Below are 11,432 nucleotides of genomic sequence, written 5' to 3' on the forward strand. Positions count from 1 at the left end.
CGTAAGTTCTATATGTACACCAGATTCCATTAATGTCTCCATTAGTCCTGTTTTGAAAAATCGTCTAGTCAGGCGCAACAAATCTAAATATTCGTGCATCATGACTATGGGCCATTTGAGGAATCTGCAACGCTGCTCCAAGACAGCGATCTGTCATCGTATAGAGAGTCATTGGTGTCTAGACTAAGAATAATTTTACGCAAATATTATTGCTATACTCACACAGAGCTAATTTCGGTATTTATGACGTGGTGACCGTCTCCACTGCTTTTCTGCTCGTCATTCGTTTTGAAACATCTTTTTACTAAACTAGGTTACCAATCCGTTTAAACTTCGTGTTACAAAGTTGTCAAATCGACATATGGTTACCATTCGCTGCTTTGGAGCAGCGTTGCCTGTTCCTTGAATGGCCCATAGTTGTGATGCACGAATATTTGTTGCGCCTGACTGGATGACTTGGTATCTCAATTCTTCGGGATGGGATTGCGTTAGTGGAGTTTGGTGTACAAGAAATACGAAGAGGATAGCGTGATTGTGTCAGTGACGATCGTCTTTACGTCATCGACATTTTCGAAATTAGTCAACCACTTCAACATTCCCTTAACGCTCAACCGTGTCCCATTGTGATCTTCGTCACAATAATTATCACAAATAAATTTGTTTAACAGCAAATTATTATATTCCAGTAGGTATACGCGTGATTTTGTTCATAGAGTGAGACGAAACTATTTGAGAGAGAATGTTGGAAGAAACCTCTGTGGGCAACCGTAGACTTTCTCGCTTGTTTCGAGAAGCAAGCGAGCCGTGATTACCTGTGTGGTACCATGAGGAATGCCAACCGGTGTAACGCTTCGCAACCTTTGTGCCTCCGAGATGGCCGCCTCTAGTCGAATTAAAGCGGGTCTGTCTATCAAGCCAGGCTGCCTTTCTCCCAACAGGTCGTTCATTTCATCCTGAATCTTTTTCTGCACAAACGAAGCAGATTGTACAAGAAGGCGCCAACTCCCAAGTAACAAGATGGCGACGCCTGTTCGCAAAAAATGTACTCCACGAAAAATAATGCAACTTGAAAACAGAAGCGTACTTGCTCGTCCGGATAGACCGCCATGAAGAGCAGGAACCAACGCAGGGTCGTTAGGGTGGTGTCGACACCAGCGCCGAAGAGGTCTGCCAACAAATGATAGAATTGTGGCCGAGTAAAGTATCCAGTGGTGCCCGCGTCGGCCCTACTCCTCATCTCCTCGTCAAAAGCCGCGAGAAAGCTGTCCGTCTTCTCGCGTCGAGCACGATGCTCGTCGATGATCATTTGGTACACCTGGTGTGACTTCATCTTGCCGTCAATTAGTGAGTGCATTATTCTGCCATATCGTGGTACGAATCTATGTAGTCGGACAAATCAGAACAAAATTTCAAGGAGATATAATTAGGCTTTCTCCAATATATCTAATTAGTTTATAATTATATCATAACTATAATTGTATTATACATGAGAAAGAAATCTCAACTGATGTAATCTAACCAAATAAAAAATTATATTATAAAATAAAATTAGATAATTAGAAGTGATATCTCTGTTACGAAAACTAATATTTTTGTTGTTGTAACCGAAAATATTCGTTTGAATATTCAACAATATTAGAACTCGGTTGAGGCAACTGAGAACAATTAACTATAGGGTATAGCGAGGTAATTTGGATAGCGGGGTAATATTAAGCATTTGCGACAATTTCAAAAAAATATAAGACGCCATGTTTTATGTTTGAGGTTAGCAGTAAAGAACATACTGTGGTCTACATATTCATACAAGTTTCAAAAAATCTGAAGGTCTGTGGAATATTTTATATTAAGTAGAGTATGTAGAGAACTTCTATTGTTACTACAGTTTATAAGAAAATATTCTGCTAGCTTAAGCTTTTATAAAATCTACGTAAAAGCTATGATAACAATATAACCTAAAAAAGTTTCCCGCATGTATTAGCGATCACCACGTCGACTAGTGGCGCATTTTGTTGAGTTATTGTAGTACTATATTACAATGTTTTTATATCGGCGTACAGGATAATTTGGATACATTTTCATGGGGCAATTTGAATAACGCACTCAGTTCCCTAATATGTATATTTCAACTGTTTTAAGACACATTTTGTTATTTCAAATGATGAGACATGAAAAAAGGATACTCGACTAAATTGGAACAAAGAAAGTATGAGGCAATGGTATCATGAGCAATGCGTTGGAACAAAAAAAAAAACAGTTCATTTATGACTCTCATATATGAATTTTTTATGTAACACTAACATGATTATTTTTTCTCTTATTAATTGTCTTAATTTTTGCTTAATTTTGTTTACAAAAAATGCAATTTAATATAAAAAACACAATAGATAAAAATAATGTTTTGCTTTTATTATAATATTATAATATTCATTATAATTATTATGTTAATGTAATTATAATTATAATGTTAATTTTAGTTAATGTTAGTTTATTTATGTTCGTTGTATTTAAAATATTATACGGGACTAATATGATTATTTTGATTTTTTAATTTGTATTCAATTTTATTACACGTTTTTCTAATTTATGTTCAATTTGATCTGAAAAGTATAATAAAATGTTGAAAAAACAACATTTAAATACATGATTTAGTTTTTGTTATAATATTAATGCTCATTTTTAATGTTATTCAAATTACCCCTTAAGGTATCCGAATTACCCCTCAAAATTGATCTTCATTAAAATTATAGGGGTAAATTGGATAATGGTATTACGCCTTAAGATTTAAAGAGTAATTTCTCATATATTAGGTAAATACTCCTTAGACATGTGAGTTTCCTACTATATATTCAATGTAAGAATAAAATTATTTCTCGAAAAATTGTTCAAAAAGTTTGAAATTACCCCGCTTTACCCTATAGAAGCCTCATAAAGGAATTTTTTTATTCTTAGTTTTCATCTGATCCCTGAGCAACCGAAAATTCGATTGCACCAACGGAATTGTTTCTTCCATTAGAAATAAATTATCCTTCTAAAATTTTTAATTTTACACCAAGATCCATGGTGACTGACTGTTTTGTATTTCTGATTGTTCTATATGACAAGACAATTTAATTTTTCAACTGCAGCCCATTTGGTCTAAGCATGTTTTATCGGTAAGCTTTTTTCACAGTCTTTTCACAGTCTTTTCACAGCAAGTGCAACGAGCAGAATTCTTCTCCATACTGTTTTTATTTCTCTTTTTCCTTGTCTCTTTTTTTAGAAAGATTTCCTGGTGTACCGTTCAATTTATCGTATCATCTGTCATCGATAGTTAGTAGTGCAAAAAATAACGGCCTATCCTTGTTAGCTTATCGCAGTGAGAATCGCTGCTTCCGATGGAAAACGCGGCATTTGCATGGCAGATGTTCAATGAATCATCCTCGCATCATTGATGTGTTAATTGGTCGTGCGAATCAATTTGCTCGGCGTTTTCCACGCCGACATAATGCGGTTTACCTTTCGTTAGCGTGGCGCAAAGCATATCGCGCGCAATGCAAATCGACGCGACTCCGTCGAACCGGGAAGGCTCGAAGGATCCTTGCCGGAGATAGCACTGTACCTGAGAAACGGCAAAAAATTCAACGGCCCCGCGACTCCGATGTGCTTGACTCCTTCCTCCTGCAAGTGCCTCAGCCACCTCCACACGTCGTCATCCTCCTCGTAAACCTTGCCGAACACGAGGTCGTTTATCAAATTACCCATGTGGTGATGAAGCGTCTCTAATGGATCGATACCGTCTGCCGTCGCTCGAATTCTTAGTTTCTGAGACATCAATAAAGTACACGGAGAAAATATTGCAATGAAAATCACATTAAAATTGTATTCTTCTTTTAATTTTGTTTACAAAGCTGTACTATAAAATGAAATTTTTCTCGGTATAGAAATAGTAAATTTGATGATCTATTCCCCTCTCTGATACAATACAAAATATATTCAAATAATTTTAATAATTTAATAGTGAAATGTCAAAAACGTGTACATAACATTTTTAAACAAATATATATATATATATATATATATATATACATATATATAATTTCACATATACAATGAAATATGTAATATATAATTTCAATCATAATTTATATCATATATAATTTATATTATAATTCTATTTGATCAAAAATTACAAAAAAATCTCACTGCAATTTTTATTTTAACATTTTCAACATGTGTTTCTGTAATGCATATTCGTTTTATTCGCCGTATACGACAAGAATTCAGAAGAATGTGAACGCTCCTGAGGAAGATACGAAGGTAATATATCCCGCGAAACTTGAACATAACGCAACGAGTTATCGTTGACGCTTGTTCCTTTCACGTGATATCGTACGATAATTGTCTCTGCGTCTAAATTGTCGAGCGAACTGACGGCGTCGAAATGCCACGGAAATTGATAGCTTCATTAAATACGATGACATTTCCAGAAGATAATCAGTTGCACTGTAACACGAGTGACATGCGAATTCGCGCGTAAGTTTATTCATCGCGGCGTGAATATTCCTCTCTCTCCGTCTCTCTCTCTCTCTCTCTCTGACAGAAAGATATTCGTTCATCAATATACTGCTTTCCTTGACACGGTGTAGCCTTGTGTAAATTATCTTAGCCAAAAATATACCGATACGCATTGTTCCACGGCAGCGAGAATCCTTTCCTCCATCTTGTCCCTTCTGAAGCCGAATTTCACCATACCGAGATTCTTCAGGCATCCGGTCACGAACCTTCTTTGATCTCTCCAAAGGTCACCCTCGGCGCAAATAAGGCCTATGGAGTGCACAAAGGAACACAGATAAGAACCTCGTTCAAATCTCTTTCTCTCTCTCTCTCTCTCTCTCTCTCTCTCTCTCTCTCTCTCTCTCTTCCCCTCTCAGTCTTTTATTTATTTTATTTTTTGGGAAGACGATTCGCGCGTCGCGCTTTAATCGCGCGGTCGTAAATAAAACCGCCTCAGTCGCGTCCCTCCTGCGTAGAATCGAGCAGCGCTCGGTAGGAGGGTATAAAAAATAGCGAGAGGATTACCGTCATTTTCCGTAAGTAGGCGCAGCCACTGAACTCGCCGAAGGATAATCCTCGAATGAATAAACAATAATCTCTCACCGCACCCACTCACCGTTCGTCCTGGCGGTGCGCGGGCGCGCGTGTTCGCAAGATAATCCAGGCACGGCGATCGTCGATTAATAGCGATCGTGATCGTTGATTAAAGATGACGGCGATAGTGACGGAGTGCTCATCCCCGTCGGCGCGCTGTACCGGTGGATATCTCGCGAAACGCTCCTTTCGGTTTCGCGCATTCCCGATCTCCTTGCCCCTTCCGCCCTAGCCCGAGCGCACGCTTGTCATTTTGGGCTTGACAGAGGGTGGAGAGCGCGATCGCGACTGATCAGAGCGGATAACGCCGTTAATGACCGGCGTGACTTCGCGCCACTGTTGTGGCGGAAGAAGCGTCCAACGACAATGCCAGCGAAGAACTCGCCTCGGGTCGTTGGTATTTACCAACGGCCGCCCCGATGCAATCGGACAAATATTTGCACCTGGTCGCACCTACGTGCGAGACACCTTTGCGGAGGCACCGGTGATATAACGATAACGATAGCGGCTCGTTTGCCCAGGCTGAAAAATCCAAGTGATCCTCGACGATCGCGGATAGCAGATGGAAACTTCACGGAGCGGAGCACCGTCAGCCGCGACGGCGGCGGCGAAGGTGTGCCGCTCGCATCCACTTCGTATCAATTTCGTAGCCAGATCACACGCGAGCCTCGCCGGCGCGAGAATGATCTCGGAATCCTGATTATCGCACAGTGAGATTATCGAGGCCGGCGTGCCGCGGGAATACAGATCGAGATCTTTGGCGCGCAATTTGCCAGACGCTGCTTTTTTGTGGGTGGACATGCGCGTCCTCTCGAAAGCTCGACATTCTGAAATAATTTCCGAACGGTCATAATACTGCAAATCCGCAAGTCCCGAAATGCAATTTTACCGAAATATCGGAGACATATTTCCCCAAAAAGTTATAACCAGAGTCGAAATTTTCAACATCACTATTCCATTCAACACCTATTTTGACGCTAAATCTAGAAATACTTTACTTTACTACGTACTTTGCTGATTTAGCTCCTACTGCGTTGTAGAATTCAAAATTTAACATAGGGCCAAAATTTTGACTTGGATATCAAGAAAAATATCCTGAGTCGAAATTTTGATCTTACTTTCAGCCTTATTATTCCATTCAACACTTATTTTGATATCCTGAAATCTATAATATATCCTATTTTGACGCTAAAGAAAGTGAAAAGGGAAATTAAAGAAAGTGAAAGGGAAATTATTAGAGTCAAAATAGGAGTAGATTGTATCATTATAATTAAACCTACTTTGCAAATTTAGTTCCTACTGCGTTGTAAAATTCGAGATTTAACAGGACCAAAATTTCGACTCGAATATGCAGTGACGTGAAACGTTATTATTGTAATACTACAATAGGACAGAAATAACACGGACTTACAGCACGAGCTACAAATAGGTTAGCACGCGTTGTATTTACGACGCTATTTATCATTCACAGCTTGTTCTAAAAGCCTGCATTGTCAATAGGTCAGTGTCGTATTTAAATGACGCCAAAAAACTTTCCGGGATCGCAAACGCGTTACGTGTGCATTAATCTCTCATCATCGATCGATCGGTCTTAAAAATTGTTTCCATCTGGAGAAATAAAGTATCGCGACTTATGACTGAACTTTTGGACGTTAAGTAATACTTTTGAGGCCGATTGTTCCAACTTCTTGGTAAGCTATAATAATTAAATCGTATGTCTGCCTTTGTCCAATTTGAAGAAAAAACGAAGACAAACGTATGATTTAACTGTTAGGTAACTTACCAAGAGGTTGGAATAATCGGCCCTTAAAGATGGAAGGAAGGAAAGAAGAAACTGTGATATGTTTAGTCACAGGACAATTATAGAGCAATTATACATAAAAAAATTAATCCGTTAGTGTAACTGAATTTTCTGTTACTTGAATCATTTTTCATTACCGAATGAAAAACTCGGTTAGAGAAACAGAAAGATTTCTGTAAGAAGTTTCTATTCACCCAAGTCGAAACAAGTTGATTCTACTTACAAGAGCTCAATATTCCATTTAACTGTTTTGATATTTTGAATCTATCTCTTCCTATCTTTTTTGATTGAATCTACTAGCTTTGCGGAGAGAGAGGCCTTCTTTAGAACTTACAAATGACGTTTTTCGGCGTTTTCGGCCACTTAGTGCTAAGTAGGATTTCCATATGTATTACACATGCACAGATTCTTCAGAATATACAGATGTTAGAAAGTTCAGGCCCAAAGTAGGGCTAAAATTTCGACTCGGACAGCCAATTGCGCTCAGTTATCTGAATCGAGTTTTAGTGCAGCTCAATGTTTAGACGAATGTTTCCGGTAACAAAAATATTATTTCTCGTCAGCGAGTTTTTCGTTTAGTCTTAGTCACACAAACTGACATTTTTTCCGTGTAGAAAGTTTAAAGAATGATAATTCAAACATAAAATCGTCGAGTCACGCGATCAGTAGCTCATAAAGTATGTAGATGGAACGTCCCGACTAGAAATTTATCTCATGATTTCGATCAGGTCAATTCCAATCAGTTATCAGGTTTGTAATGCCCTCGAGTCCTAATTATTAATATACATTAGAAAAACCAAAAAATATGGTTAGAGTCAAAAGTAACTATAATTTTAGTTAGATCAACCATTTTTTTCTCTCAGTATCTTAATCCTTCAGCAGGGTAATTTGTACGAAAAATCCTCTAAAAAAATGTATTTAAAGGAATGAACTACGACGATAACGAAGTCAAAGAAACAGAATAAAAAGAGCGAACGGGGAAAACGCGGCCTACGCTGGGAGAAGCATATTGAAAACCACTTGCCCGCGAAAATCGCCGGATGCGCAAAAAGAGTCAAGCGTCCAACCTACGTAAATCGCAGGTTAAACAGCTGGCGGATCAATAATTAGGATTCGAGGACACATCACATCTACAAATTTCTAGTCGGGACTAGATTTCTCTCCGCATTGTACTTAATATTTTTACGAGTTTCTTATCGCGAGGCAAGAAGAATTTCATTTTTCTATCATTATTCCTTAAGTGCTATTCGATAATTGCGTTATAATTGCCCCATAATTGTTCTGTAATTGAACGTCTTGCTTTTATCTTTAAGAAACTCTTTAAGAGACATAACATGTTCATTATTATCAAGATATTATAATAGCGGGCATTATATATAAATTAAGAGAAAGAAGAGGAAAAACTCCAATACACACACGGCGTGTCTAACTCGGGAACGTTTCGTTATTCCGCAGCCGTAACGCTGAATAATTCTTTACAACTTCGCAGCTCGCGCAGTGCTTCAACTTCGCGACGTATCCGCGCGATGCTGACGCGACGCGCAGCTACGGACAATGAGCTCTCCTTGCCGACCGATTCTTACGCAACTAAACACCCCGCCGCGGTGATTTCAGGAGATGACATCACTCGAGCTCGACGAGGAGGCGCGCACACGAATTCGCGAACCGCCAGAAATAAACCGGACGAGAGACGGATAATGCATATATGCGTCCGAACGTTTCAGGGCCGGTCATTCCACCGCGGCCGGCAAAAAGCCGATGAATGCAGCGCGAGAAGAAGGAGACACGCGATTGCCGTCCCATCCAAATACAGCCGGCCGATCGATCAATTGATCGATCGATCGCGCGTTTCACGACGCAGCATTAAAATACTGGGTTAGTGCATTCGGTCAGTCCAAGTACGACTATTCGATAATGATCGCGCGAAACCGCGATTATATTAGAGTGAATTCGCACCTTGGCGGAAAAGCAGAAAGGCAGAGACCAATCAGAACTCGCGGTCAGATGATAGTTTCTGTTTTTCTATCAGCACAATTAGCTTCTGCTTTTCTGCCAAGGTGTGAATGTGCTTTTCTGCCAAGGTGTGAATGTGCTCTTATGCGTAAGACTTTCAAGGCAAACGCTGGAAAAAAGATTCGGGAGATCTCTTCGTTATTTAAGCAATGTTGCACAACTTGTGGCATGTATACTGCTTGCAAATAGCACCAATGTGTTCTATTGAATTGAATCAATGTGTTCTAATTAATAATCCGCAACCTTTCGATCACGGGATTTGACAATTGTGTCAACAAAACGAAGTATATCTATAATAATTATTCATGATAATAATGACTGGTCAAAAAACATGGAATAGTACACACAGAAAAATACACACTACATTCAAATGAATGTTTCAAGTATTTCATAAGCTTATATATCCGCAAATCATAAGTTCATCAAATTTCCCAAGTCGAAATTTTGACCCTATGTTAAACCTTGAATTCTACAACGCAGTAAAAGTTAAGTTAGTAAAGTTAGGTTTAATTCTAATGATACAATTTACTCTTACTTTGACTTTAATGATGTCCGAAATTTCCACTTTCACTTTCTTTAGCATCAAAATAGGTTGTGTTAAAATAGGCTTCAGAATATCAAAATAGGTGTTGAATGGTATAGTGACGCTGAAAGTAGGATCAAAATTTCGACTCAGGTTCTCTCAGAAAACTCGTTTTCTTCAATAAAGTTTTACAATATTTTTGTAAACAGTTTTATAATATTTAACAATAAAGTTTTATAATATTTTTGTATAATAGTTTTACAATATTTTTGTAAACAGATTAAATTCTTTTATTGAGTACGTAAGCTTTTCTAAAATGTGTTGTATATATTTGAAGATTATTATTAAAAACATACTCTTTCTTGAAGATAATTATTACTCAACAGAAAGAAGCTAAACTAATAATTGCTTTTCTTATCAATAGAGTGATATTTGTATGCAGTGATCGGAAAATCGCTTTCTCTCAAATGAAGACAATTGAGATAATTTTTCAATGATAACGTTATCAAGAATTGCCAACAAGTATGTCCGTTTCTTTACGCGTTGCTGGGAATTAAATAAATTTTCAGAGACTTCAAGTCTCCTGTGGAAAAGCTGTCCTGCGAATCCAAGAGGTTTTATAGGCGCATTCACGGAATATAACTTTATCGAACTGCCGTCGTCACGATTTTTCTCCAGGGGGTCTCGATTAATTGCGCCAACTTGGAGAAAACTGGAGGATTCCGAGCGATCATCGACGACCTTCAGGCGCGTAGGTCGTGACAGGTCGTCGATGTGAACGCCGGTCGTCCGTGCAGCGCTCTGTCGCTCTTAATGGGAGAGGCCGTCGGCCCGTCCTTGCAGAGCTAACTGTAATTCCCCGCAGATGCAGAGCAGAACCGTCGACGACCGGGAGAACTTCCTTCAAGGAGACCGATAAAAGTGAGAGTCCTTCGTATTGGTGCGAGTCGCGGCCGGTTCCCGGCTCGTTCTGACGTACCTAACCTACCCAATCACGGATGAACCGTTCGTTACGAAAACGGGAAAAAGAATGATGGACGTCGAAGGAGGAGCCGGGCTCATCAAACTCGCTTCGTCAATATTCGAAGCATTCCCAATTCTGTACGCTAATGAGCGATTTATTGACGCCATTATCCGGCAATTAAAATCGCTCAGTGATATCAAGAAAATAAATTAGATTCAGCCGAATTTTTTAGATATTTCTTCTGCAATTACATTTCCTAGGATATTAATTTATTTTTTCATACAATACTGATTTCAGGGCGATTTTCATTTTCAGTTTGATTGTTATCAGACCATGTTTAAAAGTTTTCAGACAATTTTTTATTCGGATGGAACAAGTTGTCTCTCTGCTCGTTGTAGTCGAAAGTAATCGATGTGTCGGTAATTATGTAAAATGAAAGAGAGAGAGAGAGAGAGAGAGAGAGAGAGAGAGAGAGAGAGATGCACAAGTTCGTCGGCGTCAAGGGTACTGCGTGGCGAGCACGATCGTCGTGAGAGAAAAAATGAAATTCCACCCACACCCACAGCCGCGCTCGAAAGAGGAAAACAAGCCGTCAGGAAAATCGCGGACATCTTACGTCAGTGTTACGCGTTTGTAATACGCCAAACGGGAATAGTCGCTTGAGAGCTCGCTTGTAATATTGATTTTACACGCGCGCCTGACTGCATCGCGTTGAGTCAGTGCTGTGGTATGCCGAGTCTGATTACACCGATTGGAACTGCGACTTTTCTACAACGATGTAGATCATCACGTCTGCTGATTGCCTTTTTCGAAGTTGCATAAAAAGAGTCGACGTGGTGTGCAATTGAATTGAAAATCTGCCGGCTTATCCTCCGGCGGGCATCCCAGTTTCATTCGATCGGGAGATACTCGAAGCAAAAATCCGACGGGATTGGTATTTTTAGATATTGTTGAATCACGCTTCCCTCCCTCTCGCTCATCCGCCCCTCCCCCCCCCCCCCCCC

The 11,432-nt window shown here is 39.4% G+C and overlaps 1 protein-coding gene across 4 annotated transcripts in view; it reads right to left on the reverse strand.

Moving 5' to 3' along the window:
- The window catches only part of LOC116845333 (cytochrome P450 306a1), a 35,644-nt gene that overhangs the window by 4,680 nt on the left and 19,532 nt on the right, over positions 1–11,432 (reverse strand). For all 4 annotated transcript variants that reach the window (XM_032817883.1, XM_032817884.1, XM_032817882.1 and 1 more), the window contains 4 exons: positions 4,658–4,803; positions 3,599–3,801; positions 1,085–1,379; positions 813–965 (listed from right to left, as the gene is read on the reverse strand). In XM_032817883.1, the coding sequence (XP_032673774.1) occupies positions 813–965; positions 1,085–1,379; positions 3,599–3,801; positions 4,658–4,803 (797 nt within the window). The remainder of the gene's footprint in view (positions 1–812; positions 966–1,084; positions 1,380–3,598; positions 3,802–4,657; positions 4,804–11,432) is intronic.

Source organism: Odontomachus brunneus, unplaced genomic scaffold (genome assembly GCF_010583005.1).
Source record: "Odontomachus brunneus isolate Ranch 3 - 2012 unplaced genomic scaffold, Obru_v1 Obru_scaffold_051, whole genome shotgun sequence".
In the NCBI taxonomy this organism is placed as follows: domain Eukaryota; kingdom Metazoa; phylum Arthropoda; class Insecta; order Hymenoptera; family Formicidae; genus Odontomachus; species Odontomachus brunneus.